General features: G+C 41.6%; 1 protein-coding gene across 9 annotated transcripts in view; it reads right to left on the bottom strand.

Moving 5' to 3' along the window:
- Positions 1 to 15,605, bottom strand: part of FMNL2 (formin like 2) — a 302,761-nt gene that overhangs the window by 91,500 nt on the left and 195,656 nt on the right. For all 9 annotated transcript variants that reach the window (XM_078070796.1, XM_078070793.1, XM_078070798.1 and 6 more), the window contains exons 3-4: positions 12,059 to 12,139; positions 6,578 to 6,654 (exon numbers count right to left, since the gene is read on the bottom strand). In XM_078070796.1, coding sequence (XP_077926922.1) covers positions 6,578 to 6,654; positions 12,059 to 12,139 — 158 coding nt within the window. The remainder of the gene's footprint in view (positions 1 to 6,577; positions 6,655 to 12,058; positions 12,140 to 15,605) is intronic.

Raw genomic sequence — 15,605 nt, 5'->3', positions numbered from 1 at the left:
ACCCCATGGACCTGCCATTTAACCACCAGCGCCTCCAATTCAGGGAGTTTAACCACAAAGTAGATAGGAGGCAAATGACTCACAGATAAGAAAATCCAAAAAAAAAAAAAAAGGAAGGAGGGGCAGGAAGAGCCAAGTACATCCAGAGCCACAATTCTCTTGACTCAAAATGCTAATGTGCATATATTTTGATTCAGGGATAAAGACTATCATTAGCTTCTCTTTCTTCAGCTCAGTGCCCTCATAGGCTCCTCCACCCTCACTTGCTGACTGAGCGTAAGTGCCTTAAACACAACTTTCAAAGGGCAGGAACAAGCCACACGGTCCCTAACAAGGCGGCTGGAGCGTGACATGTCCTGCCTCTGAGAAGTTTGATTTCACACAGCTAACCCTCTTTTTCTAAGCCCCGAGATGCTCCCTGGGTCTTTGATCTGGCCCAGACACCCCTAGGTGATTTAGGAAAGAGTAAGATAAAAACCCACCATGGTTGACCACCTTATCCCCTCTGTCAAATGATACCAGGTTAGCATAGTCATTGCAGCAAAAAGTCTGTGGGTTTACAGGGAAAACAAAGCCTTCACATTTCCCCCCTGTCCCCTCAATCCCTGTCCCCGCCACACTTGGGATATTCTGTGTGGGAGAGAACAGAGGTGAGAGTCAACTTCCGGGGAAAGGAAACCAATATAGACAGAAAATGGGTGAAGATGAAAAATGGGCAACTTTCAAAGCTGTATCTTTAAAAGCATTAAAAAAATGGATGTCCCATTATGCAGATTTATGCAGGTGATCATGCAATGACATATCATAAATTTAGGGTTCCTCTAGTAACTTATTTCCATTTTTCACTTCTGTGCATGCTACACACACTTTTTTACATATTGCCAATACGCACACCATTCCAAATTGGATGCTGATAGGTTTTGGGAACTAGAATTATTTCTGATTCCAACAGCACGCATCACTTACTGAGTACCCCACAGATTCAGGGTAATTACCATATGTTGTAAATTTGAATTAGGCAAATTCCAAATCAGCTGCTCAGGAGCTGGAAGAAACCATGATAATGAAAAATAGCTCTGGAAAAAAAATCTTGTTCAAGGAAGGGATCTAAGTGCAGACGCAAAAGGCACTGTTTTATTGTCAACAGGTCAAAGCTGTTTCAGAGCTGCTGGCTTCTCTCTCCCCCCACCCACCGCCAATTTAGAATCTCACTGTTCTGATCTAGAAAATGAAGTCTCAAGGGACCTTTCTGGCTCCAAATTTCTAAGATCAAACAAAGCAGACCCAAGATCACAAGATAAAGGAACAAGGGGTGAACTCCCTTTCTCTGTCTCCTTAGAGAGGTGCTTCTAACACAGGGTAGAAACCGCAGTTGCTGAAAAAATCATGAAAAGAAAATCTCAAGAAGCAAGAGAAAGAAGGTAAGCATCCCCCAGATTCAGCATAAACTACCAAATCTATTCTGCAAGACAGCATCACAAGATGGTTTTCAGTGCAGCTCACACATCAGCAGGGGGCCCTGAGACCCTCTGAGGGGTTTGTGAAGTTACAATGATTTTTATAAAAATATTAAGATAGTAGTGGCTTTTCACAGTGCTGGAACCTGCACGGGTAGTACAAAAGGAATGGTGGATAAAACTGCAGCTGACGAAAACTACGCCTCTTTATTGTGTTCTCACCCCAAGCACTTGCAAGGCAAACAAAAAGTCAGCTTCACTTGAAACGGTCCTTAATGAAGCAATGAAAATTATGGATTTTTATTAACGCCTGTCCCTTGAGTTTACATCTTTTAAATTTTCTATGTGACAAAATGGAAAGCCCAAATAAAGCACTCCTGCTGCCTACCCTAGTACCACAGTTGTCTCCAGGAAAAGCACCTGTGCAGTTGTTTGAGTCACAGACTGAACGCGTTTTTTGGTTTTTTGGGTTTTTGTTTTTGGTTTGTGTGTTTTTCGGGTTATTTTTTTTTTTACATATGAAATGGAAAACGACTAACAACTGTGGTTATTCTGTTTGGTGTCTGGCAGACATTTTCTCAAAAGTGAATGAAGTGAGCCTGTTGTTTCAAGGAAAACAACCGACAGTATTTGTTGTCCATGATAAAATTTGAGGTTTCTACCAAAAAAAATGATAATTTTAGAACACTTGTTTTGACCACCACAAGCTTGACAACTTCCCAATACTTAAAGTATATTCAGATGAGACTGGTAATTATTAATGAATGCAACTGTTTTTATATTGTAGAATAAAATGTCTCAATTCTTGAAAGATCAGAATAATTCAGTGAAACAATATTTTCCAAATGACCAATTCATGATGTCACCCAAAATTACGCCTGGGTAGAAAGACCTATTCAATTTTCAAAACAGCACAGTGAGTTTTAGTTTAACAAAGTCATTGATAGCGTTTCAGATTCTACGTTGCAAGTAACTCTAAGAAATTACCGCTCCTTGAAGGATGGTGTACTATCAAAGAAGAATATCCACAACAATCTGAAAAGGTTATTTAAAAACTACTTTTTTCAAGTGATGTATGTATGTAAGGCCAGGTTTTCTTCATATACATCTTCACATACATATACAACATATTACAACAAATCAAATGCAGACAAAGAAATCAGAATCCATCTGCCTTCTATTAACCAGACATTAAAGAGATTTGTAAAAATGCCCCCCTTGTCACTAATTTTTACTTCTTGCTTTGGAAAATATTTTTCACAAAATATGTTGTCTGTGCTATGTTTATTATTTTGTATTTATATATTTACATTATTTACTTTAAAATAAATACTAAAATTTATTGAATAAGGAAAGTTAACATCTATCAGTTTAAATTTCCAATATGGTAAACATTAAGAGAAAAAAACCCACATAAACAAAAGCATATTAGGGTTCAAAATAATTTAAGAGAGTAAAGGAGTGCTGAAATCAAAAAAATTTAGTAACTCCCAGTTTAGATAACATCTGAACAATCTCAGTGCTTCTCAGTTATGTGGACTGGAGCGAGATAATTAATAGGTGACTCAGTTTCCTCATCTATAAAACATGGGCTCAGAGGTAAAGGCCAATAATAAAAAGATTTTTGTAAGAAATAACACACTGAACATGTTTAATAAATGATAAGATTGTAATCTTGAGGATTTCTAAGAATCAACATCTAAGAATGAATTAATCATAGGGTAGCTTGATACACACATACCCCAGACATGCTGTATACCTGTGAAAACCAGCCTTACTCTTCTGTCTCTTATTTTTTGGCCTGGCACAGCACCAGGTCACCAAGATACCGGGAAATGCAGGAGGGAAGACAGACCTTCACTGAGAGTTTCCAGGCTCCTTCCCCTTTGTACAAACCTTGTCCCTGCCAACTGGCACATTCCTCCCACAACCTCAGGCCCATTCTCTCAGCTCCAATGAGATAAAGTGAAATGAACATCTTTCAGAACTTCTATGTTCTCGCATTCAGGATGAAAAGCAATCTTCTATCATAATGGAGAGTTTTATTAAAATAAAGTACCTGGAAGGAGAGATAAACTATACCTCAGTGCCATGGAATAAAGCCCATAAACCTATCCAGCTCACCACCATCACCACCCCTTGAATCTTATCAGCCTGACATACAAAATATCACGACATCGGCCCACTCACACCGCACAGCCAATGTGTTCTCACAGTGCTTGCCTCCTTTCAAGTCATTTCAAAGGCTTGGATTAGTCATAATCTAATTCTTCTCTTTTATTATAGTTCCTAAGAGTAAGTGAATAAGACTTTTTCTAGTCTAATTCTTATTTCAATTTGGCTCAAAGAAAATTAATTTTCTTTCTCAGAAGATTGCTCCATTTACAGAGTTTTAGGCTTATATCAATACTCAGAACAAACTCTTTGCTTGACAAAGCTGTAGCTTGGAATGTTATCTCAGCAAAGCCCCAGACTTTAAACTTAAAACACAAGCGTGTGCCAATAATAACTTCTTCAGGACAAGTAGATATTTAAATGTAATTCTTCCTCTTAATTTTTGGGAATCACAATCTCCTAGGTGTCAGGGTCATTTCAGACAGAGAAAGTAACAATCTCTGTATGGAATTCCTTAGAGATACATACTATTGAATTATTATTATTTTCAACAAGCCTAACAACAATAGTTATCGTATTTTGAGTAATTACTATGTATTAGACCCTATATTAGGTCTTTTATAAATTATCCCATTTAACCTTGCAACATTCCTATTGGCAAATATTATTATCCTCATTTTATAGATGAGAAGTTAACTTAGGTCACATGGTAAATAAATACAAAGAATTTATACACTTATATCTAAGTAATTTATTTAACAACTAATCAAGGGCATGGCAAAAATCTGAACCACAATCTCTCTTTCCATAAGATAAATGGGCACCCAATTACCATTCTATTATGGTACCTCAAGAAAGTATAATAAAATCTATGAATCCCTTAGATAGCCCACTGCATTCCAAGAATTCCTCACTGTAGTAATTGATTATTTTCACACTACTGAGTAATTCAGAAGATTTCCCAATCAAACGAGGTCAAGCGTGTTAGTTCATCGGAGTTAGAGTCCAGTGCAGGCTTGCTTAGGTTTTCAGGACAGTCGAGACAGGTCAAAACCCTGGTGCGTGGTTTCCTTCCATATAAGGCCATGCTAATAAATGGTTGCATACAACCAGACAATGCACCTCCATGAATGTTTCTGCTGCTAAAGCCAAAGCTTTCAGAAAGTCTCGCACATAGGTGGTAGACAAAGGGAAACTTCAGATGCTAAAGATGAAAGAAATGTGAGAATCGTTCAACATGCCTATAGCATCCGAAACAGCACACCACTCCGATTGCTTACAGATTTGCACTGGCTCCCGCCCAACCAGGGCTCTTCTATTCAGCCAACTCTGTATTGGAAATGACTGTCTTGCTTTGGTATTTGATGGTCAATTTCATGTTATTTCAGCAATGCTTGAAGAAATTCTCCTCCACAATTTGTAGAAACCCTGGCTGCAGCTCATTCCACCGTCGTAAGAAGTGCCAACAGCACGGGTTTGGGCCTTACCAAATGGAATCTAGTTCCTGATCCCCAAATATTGGAAAGTATTTGAATTTCCCAAGCTTGGATGCCCAACTGTATTAAATCACCACCACTTTCACCCCCAAAAGACAGGCCTCATTGCTCTGATCCCAGAGCCCTGATTACCTTACTTCCTTTCCAGGAAAGAACTGCCAGATTTAACTACATAAGAAAAAGAACACAGCATTTTGAACCCCAGCACCCGCGCTGTTACAGCCGTGGACTTCGCAGGAGTCGCTCACCTTCTCTGGTCCTGAATGCTTTTCATCTGTAAAATGAGGAACTGGGGAATCCTTAATTTCTCTTCCAGTTCTAAAATCATGTTCTAAAATCATGATTCTATGATCTACTGTTTGACAGCCCATTTTCTCAAAGTGATTATCAACTACAGAAATCACTTATTTTCCAAATACTTGATTCTCAAGGGGACATTATGTGCAAAGTTATCCTTTACGAAATGAACATTCTCACCCAAGCTTCATCACATATCAATCAGCCTTGCATATCCACAATTTAAAAAAGCTTATTCTGAAATAACTGTGCAAATTAACCATTTTATTGGCTTATACCTAACACAGTCTGAAGTGGAAGTAAACTATTATTTATGTAGTATATTTATTTTACAGAATAATCTTTAAAACTATACTGTAACATACAAAACTTCATTTCCAATAGACCTGCAAGGAGTGTCACAGGAGAAAGTTCTGAAGGATCTAAAATCTACAGTCTTCCCACTGTTAAATTCAAAGAAAGTGCAGAGAGGCTAAATCACTTGCTGGATGTTCAATAGGTACTTCAGGAAGAACTAAAGCTATAAAATAGGAGATCTGGTATCCTTCTGCCATGGAGATAAACCATGTTATTCTAAGGTACTGTACAATTATGCTCTTCTAGGAGTAAGGGAGAATGTAATAAAGTTGTACTTGCTAGAGGCAAGCCGCATGAAAAACTCTTAGAAACGCTTAGCGTTGAGATCCCCCAAACTTTACTTTCTGGAGTGGATTTACACTCCCGGTCCTAAAAATTGGGGGATGCAGGACAAAGAGACTCAGAACAACTAAGTGCAATGAGGGGTGTAAGAGGACATCACTCCCGCTTCTCTTCCCTTCTGGAACTGAGGGAAGGACAATGAAGCTGCTTCAACTAATGAGCTCGGAGAACTCCAGTGACGGCTAAGAGATCCTCCAGTATCTCAGAGTTCATTACTTGTTGGGAGTTCCTGATGTGCCAGGAATGGTTACGCACCCAAGAGACCAAGCACTATCACTGCATCCAAGCAAAGAATTTTAGGATTGTTATAATAGCCCAAATCAAAGACTGTTCTGCTTCTACTGATAATTGTACAGTGAGCAATTCAAGTACCAACAAATGTTCCACCCATCTAAACCTCAGTCTCTTAACTTTTAATGATCAGCAAGGAAGCTTAATTCTTTGGATATGATTCAGTCACTTTGTAAAGTGTCCAAAAGCCTTAAAGCTAAAATGTTAAATAGGCACACTTACCCAATATGGTTGGTTCTTAAAGAAATTTCCAGTTCTCTTAGCACTTGTGTGGATTCCTGAACACGCCGTCTGAATTTCTAGAATTCAAGAACACATATTCTCACAAAACATATTTTATCAACTGCTATAAGTGCCATTTGTAATGTTTACCCCAATATGAAAATATCTCTGCTTTTAAAGTGGGCTTCTAAGTGAAATAAGCCAATCAGAGAAAGACAATTTTCATATGATCTCGCGGATATGTGGAATTTAAGAAACAAAACAGAGGATCATAGGGGAAGAGAGGAAAAAATAAAACAAGACAGAATCAGAGAGGGAGACAAACCATAAGAGACTCTTAATCATAGGAAACAAACTGAGGGTTGCTGGAGGGGAGGGGATGGAGGAATGTGGTAACTGGGTGATGGACATTAAGGAGGGCATATGATATAATGAGCACTGGGTGTTACAGAAGACTGATGAATCACTGACCTCTACCTCTGAAACCAACAATACATTATACGTTAATTAACTGAATTTAAATTAAAAATGTTAAATTAAATAAATAAATAAATAAATAAAGTGGGCTTCTCTCACCTTTCTTTTTGCAAAGGACACAAATTGTTCTTATCATGAAAATCAGCTTCTAAGAAAGGACTGGGAAAAAATTTATTTCAGGTACTAGGTGTCTTTGAGTAAGCAGACTATTTCTCCCTGCCCTACAACAATATTCACCAATATGCCTAAGTGTCCCTAAGACTCCTCCGGTCCCAGTTTCAATGATTTGCTAAGACTTCCTCCTAGGACTTGGCATATAGGTGTTGTTATGGCTAAGATTTATCACAGCAAAGATACACAAGGCACAATCAACAAAGGGAAAGGTGCATGGGGCGAAGTCCAGAAGAAACCAGATACAAGCTTGCAATAGTCTCCTTTCTTAGAAGCTGATTTTCATGATAAGAACAATTTGTGTCCTTTGCAAGAGGAATCACAACGATAGTATCTGTGAAATGCTGTCCACCAGGGAAGCTCATTAGAGACTCAGTGCCCTGGGTTTTTACTGGGGACTGGTCATTCTGGCATTCTCTGCCTAGCACACACCAAAAGTCCAGACTGCCTACAAGCAAAAAGGCATTCAGCACACACCATATTGTTGGCACAGTGAATCATTCTTATCGGGGAAAGGTATGAACTCTCCTGAAATGCAAGTTCTCAGTTGCCAACAAAGAGCCACCCTGGCAAGCTGGCCTTTCTAAGATAGCCATCTCAGGACTGCTATGTTAATTATTTTCTGCAGAACCATGTTAACATTTCCCAAAAATAAGCATTCAGAGTTACCTCTGCCCATGAGCCTTTATTTGGAAGGTCCCTCCTACTTTCAGAATGCCCTTCCTCATTCCCTGGCCCATCAAAATCCCACCAATCCTTCCAGAACTCCCTCAGGCCTTTCTTTCTTCAACGAATCCCCCTCTGGCAGTAAATGTATGCTTCTCTATCCTCTCAACTCTGAATGACCCCCAAGTATCACTGGGTCATGATGCACATCAGTCCTCAGGAACACAATTTCTTCCAGAAACATTTATTTATAGTAACTGAAGTTTTAGGCCACTCTGGAAGTGGGACATTTGATGGGCCATGCCTTCTAAGAAGAGTTCTACGCTCTCTGTGCTACAAAATCAAACCACCTGCATTTTACACGGTCTCCAAGAAAAGGCTGTGAGAATTCCAGCTCAGGATATTAGGGACCCTTCTCCTCTGCTGCCACAATTGCAGTGGAAATGGAGTCATCCAGGTCCAAAGGTGAAGGCATCCAAGGACAGGAAGGAATGGAGGAAGGTGGGAAAAGCAGATGTGGGGTGTGGAGAGCCAGGCAGGCCCTGGTGTCCCAGTGAAGACTGGAACCCTGCTCAGCATGGGCAGGCTCCTGTCATCCTCTTCTCCTCTCCCCCCCCCCCCAACAAATGCCCCTTACCAAGGCCCCAGGGAAGCCAACAGAGTCCCACAGTTTCCCCCGGGTTGCCATTCTTAAGGAACTCCAAAGACTTTCTCGGTTGTTAGAATCCAGGTAGTCAGATATGTGAAATTAAAGCATCCCCAATGCAAGGAAAAAAGAGCCACTCCCCTCTTTTGTCAAGAAAGGTGGGGGGTGGGAGGATGGGTTAGCCTGGTGATGGGTATTAAAGAGGGCACGTTCTGCATGGAGCACTGGGTGTTATACGCAAATAATGAATCGTGGAACACTACATCAAAAACTAATGATGTAACGTATGGTGATTAACATAATAATAAAAAATAAATTAAAAAAAAAAGAAAGAAAGGCCTAAGAAATGACAGAAGAGTCGTGTATCCTTTGGAGGGACATCCGAGCCCAGTGTCTCCCGAAGAGCTTTCCAGCAATGAGGACTGCTGATGAGGCAGAGTCTGCCACACAACTGCTCCTGGGAGGCCATTCCCATGTCGGACTGCCTGCCACTGTGAGCTTTAGAAAGCAGCTCAGTGTTCTCAGCTACGCCTCATACACAGTTCTGACTGGCTCCCGGTGGCCTTCGCGGGTCCTTAGGGGAAGGTCATCACGAGCCACAAAAGCACCCAGCACAGCACTGAAGGACACAACACGGTACAAAAGAGGATCTGCTGAAGGACTAAGAGGCATATATCAAAACAGAGGACCTCGATCAAAACACTAGGAGATACCAGGAATGATACCAGGAGCAGAGAACATTTCTTGGGAGTCACTACACTTTTGCAGCTGCGAGGTAACAGATAAAACCACACTGACTCTGCCCCTGTATGATGTTCTCTCGGGAACTGTGCAATCTCCAGCGGGACTCGGGGCTATGGAGAAGCCTTAGCCTCCACCTCGCTAACACATAAACAATGATTGCTAATGCTCTGCACTTCGGCAACGTATTCGGCATGCTTCAAAACCCTGCAAAGACAAATCACGAGCCTGTGGGGAGCCACGACAAGAAGCAGGTACCATCAGCGAGCCGTGAGCACCATTCCCTGGGCCCCGCCCCATAAAAGGCAGGCCCAGGGATGAGCCCCCCCAAAGATCCACGCAATAGGTTTCATTTCACAACCGCACTGCCTGCAGAGAACCCCCCTCCTTTCTTCACGGTCTGTATGTAGCCTTTTTCCAGGGCACATCCCCCCAGATCACAGACTAGCACCGCCTGGTATGCAATGAGGAGACTGCTTTGGAGAGTCCTGCTCACAGAGAGATCTAATTTAGGCTCTTCCGTGCCTGCCCTCCAGGGGTTCAGATCTAAAACTATTTAGAAGAAAATCTAAATAGAATACACTTATGAAATTTTTTTTTAGAAGACAGCAAATTAAATATCATCTATTCGATGTGTATAAAAGATAAATGAGTGAAAAGTATTCGAGGACTCCAGACACAGTGAAGGGAAGACGACTCAGCCTAGACCGGCTAAAATTGAAAGCCTGGATTTGAAGTCTTCCCTCTTCCCTGCCGCGGTATAACTGAGAATCTGAAACTCATTCTAATTGCAAGCGCTGCCTTACTCCAAGCAAAATTTCCTTTCTCTAGGCTTCAGTCGAACAGATCATTTCCTATTGCCAGCTCCGGACAGAAATCTTACTACAGCACAGGTGGTTGCTCCAACATCCATTTTTTTTTTTTCTTCTCGACTGAATGACTGACTTGAAAAGCAAGGCAAGGACCGAACGAGGCCTCTCAGATGAACACACGCAGTCTGGGGCTGAGAGTTCACAAGTGAAGGTCAGCCCAAACAGATATCCTTGTCTTCGTCCTTTATTAAGTTATTTGCAATGGAGCAAAACTAAGCAGCTTATTTGTTTTACATCCTTTGCTTCACTGAGGAATAATTGTTCCAGAAGAGAACCGGAACTGTGCCAGGACAAAGCCTCCTGTTCCGTCCAAGCATCTCCTCCTTACCACACTCAGGGACGGCCTCTGAGAAGCCTTCTCGGGGAGTTCTCTTACTCTCTCCTTTCTCCTAAGAGTCTGATGAATAGGGAGAGAACTGTGTGTGTGAGGAACACTCAGTCTGTGCACAAACACCGGCGCTTTGGCCACACTCAGCTGCAGACGAGAGTGTCCAAGGCCAGGGTCCGAGTGGTCCAGCCCGAGGGTTTCAAGTTGAGGGGATTTCTGAAAATATTTCTCAAGTAGAATCTTGCTGCTCCTTTAAAAAGAAACAGCCCCCAAAACCTCCTGGTTTGTCCTGGGTTGTGTTTGGGGGGGGGGGGTCTTCATTTAACCCTCTGTAATCTGATGAAATTGAAGGCTGCCCTATCCTTGGGGAAGGAGACAAGAAAGAGGTAAGAATTGGGCAGCTGTCTCATTTAGGGGGCCGAACAGAAGCTCTTTAAAGAAAAGAAACACATGTGAGCCATATTTGTGAGGGGGCTATCATGATACTTCGACAGGTACATTCTTAGAAGAGGCTGCACCACAGTCAGGTCACGTGTGTAGCCGACGGCCAAGTCTACAGCGCACTGTCACCATCATCCCAGATGGTATTTCTTCTGCCCGTCTCGTGTTAGGCACAGGACAAAAGGCCAAGAAACTTCCAAAAGGAAGGAATAGCTGTTCTCATTTGCTTGCCTTTTTTTTTGGATAGGGGGCAGTGAGCCGGGGGTGGGGGGCATGGAGGAATATTTAGAGTAGAAGTAGAAGATAAAGATTTTTTTTAAAAATTTACAAGAGCCCTGGAGACAGTGGGAAACTAGGAAAAGTGCGTCTTTCTTCTCTCATGAGTCACACCCTAAAACAACAGGGGGAATTCAGCTCCAGTTATTTTTGCTGCAGCCTTGAAAGCAGGAGTTGTGGAAGGTCAACCCCAAAACAAGTGCTCTCTGGTGAAGAGCGCCCATCCCCATCCTGAGCAAGGACAGCCCGGTGCTGAGACATCCCAGGACCAATCCCGGCCCACAGGGCTGTGCCAGGCTACATGCTTTACCCCAAGGCATCGGTTTAAACCAATTGTGTGTCTGCACAAAGCACAGCTTGTTTGCAAAAGGAGAGAGTCAGCTGAGAATGGAATCAACTATTCTCTCCTTACCTTCTTGGGGCCAGGGGCAGGGTGAGGCTGGGGGGGAAGCTGCTAAGAGCATCAACATAGGATGTGAGTGCACAGCTGGGATGACAAAGCCCCAGTGATTTTTCAAGGCCTCTGGAAACGCACCAAGGCATGAAAGACAAGTATTCCCTTTGCTAAGGCTGCTTTTCCAGGGGCCTGAACACCTCTGGGCTGGACTCACTGCCCTGTGTAATTGGAAATGGCAGTGACTCACTAACCATCAGAGGTACGTGACGCCCGTCTTGGGAAAGCACTTTCAAACACATCCTTACACGAGAAGGATGGCTTTCTTCTTTGTTTTCTCATGGTGTCTGTCTCCCAAGACTGGTTTCCTGGAGGCTCCAGCAGAGGCTGTAGTGCAGAGGAAGGAAGGGCCCTCCAATGCACACTCCGGAGGAAGTGACAGCAAAGAGTGAAAACAAATCCATCTTACCTTCCTGGTTACAGCTGGATCCAGATAGCCTTTGAGCTTTTGAATGTATGTATGGGGAGGATTCTTCACCTGGAATCGTTCCTGCAGGAAGCACAAAAGTAAAAAGCATGAAAGCTATGAAGGCATGAGCGTTGGCCACACCAGACCCAGGGCTGACATGCTTCCACAGTAGGTGTGGCCCTGCAGATAATCTTTATGTATCTGCAGGGCTTGTGAATGGTTTTGAATCTTTATAGTGAAGGTTATTATCCTTGCTTTGCAGAGGAGAAAAGCGAAGCTCCGAGAAATTCACTACTTCCCTAAGACACAGCTAGTCAGTGGTACAAATGGATCTGAGCCTGCGTCTGCCCTACTCTGTGGTCTGTCCCACCGTGTCTGTGGGGCTCCGCGGCCCTCACTCCAGAACAATGCTCTGCCCAACCCGCATCCGTGGCCCCCTTCGGTAGGTCTTCAGTCCACTGCATACTCTGGGTTGTCTTCAATGTGGGCAAATCCTTTTCTTTTGAATATTATTCTTCGAAAATACCGAAACCTTGACTCAAACTGGAAAAAAACCATTTGTTTCAAAAATGAGTAATGAGTCTAGGCGTGTGCCTATCTGTATGAGTACAGATGCACGTATGTGATCATTAATGGGTTCCTGAGGCTGTTCCAAGTTAGAAGACCCAGAAATATTTTTAGCAAAGGCACAGTCACTGAAATAAGCATATAAAGATAGAATATATATCCCAAGGTGGTATTTGAATATAAACCTGGGATGGGACCTGACAATCTGCATCACTAACAAGTCTTATGCTGAGGCTGTGCATGGAGGCACCACACTTTGAGAAACTCATGCCCATGTGTATCAGGTTTTATAGACTATAACGTCCAAAGCAGCTTATAATAAGCAGTAGGAAAAAACTGGGTAAAACCCAAATGCCCGCAAACTACAAAATGGATAAGTGCTCATATTATGTTCATACAATGGTATACTATATTCCAATGAAAATGAACAAACTGTACTGCATGCTTCTATATGGATGGATCTTATAAACCTGATGTTGAGCCAAACAGAATGTGATTTCATTTCTATGGATTCACAAGACAGGCAAAATTAAACTTTAATGGTAGGGACACATACATAAGCCATTTTATTTATTGACACATACCTATATATCTAGGGGGTGGGGGAAGAGAGGATTAGCATTAAAACAACAGAGGACTGAGGTGGGGGAAGGGAAATGCCCAGTGATCCCAAGAGGCTGCACGGTTCTATTTCTTCATCCACAAGGTAGTTACACAGGCACTGGCTTTATCCTACTCACTATGCTCTTCTTAGGTTTCACAACGGTTTCTGGACCTATGCTACATTTCACACACATGTTCAAGTTTAAATGAATCCGCTCTAGAAGGAAAAAACTAAGATTTGTCATGAAATCAAAACCATTCTTATCAGGGTCTCTTCTATGCTTTTCTAGTAATTCTTTTTAACCTGATTATTGCTTATGCCACAAGGGAGTTTTTGAGTATTTCACAATATTGACAACTGGCCAGCATGTTTAAGCATGTGTTTATCCTCTACAAACTTGTATTTCTCCAACACAGGGAACCACAGCATCTCCCTGGTCCACTCAAGTCTTGCTTGCTTACAGATTTAGAAAGGCCAAAAGATCATCTCATTATTATCAAAAAGATCACCTTATTAGTGAAAACATTGCTTTGTTGTTTAAAATGCTTTAACATAGAAGGGACTTATAGTGAGACACCTGTCTATATTTCCCCTTTAGTTAAAAATGATGAGGAATTTCATAATTTATAAACCGAATCTCAACAGAGCTGTTAACAAAAAAGATCAGCAGCCTATTATTTCTAATTTTTTAAAGATTTTATTTATTTATTTGAGAGAAGAGAGAGAGAGAGAGCATGAGCAGGGAAGAGGGAGAGGAAGAAGCAGGGTCCCCGCTGAGCAAGGAGCCCGACTCGTGGAGATCCCAGGACGTTGGGATCATGACCTGAGCCGAAGGCAGACGGTTAACTGACTGAGCTAGCCACGCGCCCTAGCATATTATTTCTAATTATTCCTCCAAATTTTGCAAGCAATTTCTAAATAACAATTCACAAATATTTGACATCTCTAATGCTATCAAATGGTCTATGTATAAAGCCCCGCCCACTTTTATTTTAAATCACCATCACTTCAGGATCCAACTGCCACAGGACTTTAGCAATTGCCCAGCTGAAGACTAAAATAATCACAAAAAACTCCAAAGAATGAACTGATAAGCTACCTAGAAGCCAGTTATTATTTCCAACCTTGCGTATGACAATAGCTATTAGAATACCAAGAAAACTTACGCTTTTTAAAAACACAATCCAATTTTCCATATTTAAAATTCCTAGGACCAGGGACAACTCAAACTGTGCTCCCTTCCATTACAGCAAACACCTCCTACCTCATAAAGGTCCCTAATACATGGAACTCAGTGAATTTTAACTCTGGCTAATATAGTAGTTACTTGAAGACCTAAATTTGAATCTGTGGACAGTTGCTGAAAGACATCTAATGATTGTTATTTTAGGCAATGTCTTCACAACAGAAGAGCTAATTTATTATAATAACGAAATCTAGGGGCACCTGGGTGGCTCAGTTGGTTGAGCATCTAACTTGTTTTGGCTCAGGTCATGATCTCAGGGTCGTGAGATCGAGCCCCACGACAGGCTCCACTCTGGGTGCGAAGCCTGCTTAAGATTCTCTCTCACTCTCCCTCTGCCCGCCCCCCCCCCACGTGCCCCACCTCAAAAAAATAAAACAATGAAATCTGGTTCCCTGGCACATATAACAGGCTGGAATTCACTCGGTGAATCCCATTTTTGACAGGCAACAAATGCACCTTTCTTCATTTCCTACTCAAGACTGTCGTGACCCAGGGAGCTTTTTCTCAAATATATACATTCATTGGTCCTATAAGTTTTTCCTTTTAATTATTCCCCTGAAATTATGGACAAAGTCTACAATTAATACATACTCTTTCAAACGTGCTTATCAAAATTTGCTGTTGTTTTAGTCACGTTTTTCACTTGTCTGAATAACTTACTAACATATTTCCAAAAACAGAACATGAAGAAGCCTGAGACTTCACAACACAGTAAGTCTACATTATATCTACTACTCAGAAAACTGAGCCTAGTCTAAGGCTTTAAATAAAACTGGTATGGAGAAGGAATACAAAAGTTCTAATCATTTCCCTAACACTTGGGGTTGTTCATCTAATCTCAAAAGGAGCTACTGTTTATAAATTCAGTATCTGGCTCACCAAACCTTTTCTTTCTGTGTCTTCAATACGGCCATTTGGACAATAGAAACATTTGGGAGAACACACCGGAGAATGTCAGCACCTTGCCAAAATACATTCACTTTGAAAGACTTTGGAAGGATTACTGGCATCATATTTATTTAAATTAACAATTTTTTTCTCTATTAGAATTTTAGATTTTGCACTGAAACCCGTAAACGCCTTGGCTGGCAGTTTTCCATCATCCTCACTTCCAGATCTGCTGCATCTCA

This window comes from Halichoerus grypus, chromosome 4, assembly GCF_964656455.1.
Source record: "Halichoerus grypus chromosome 4, mHalGry1.hap1.1, whole genome shotgun sequence".
Lineage (NCBI taxonomy): Eukaryota > Metazoa > Chordata > Mammalia > Carnivora > Phocidae > Halichoerus > Halichoerus grypus.
This window is presented reverse-complemented; position numbering and strand designations above follow the sequence as displayed.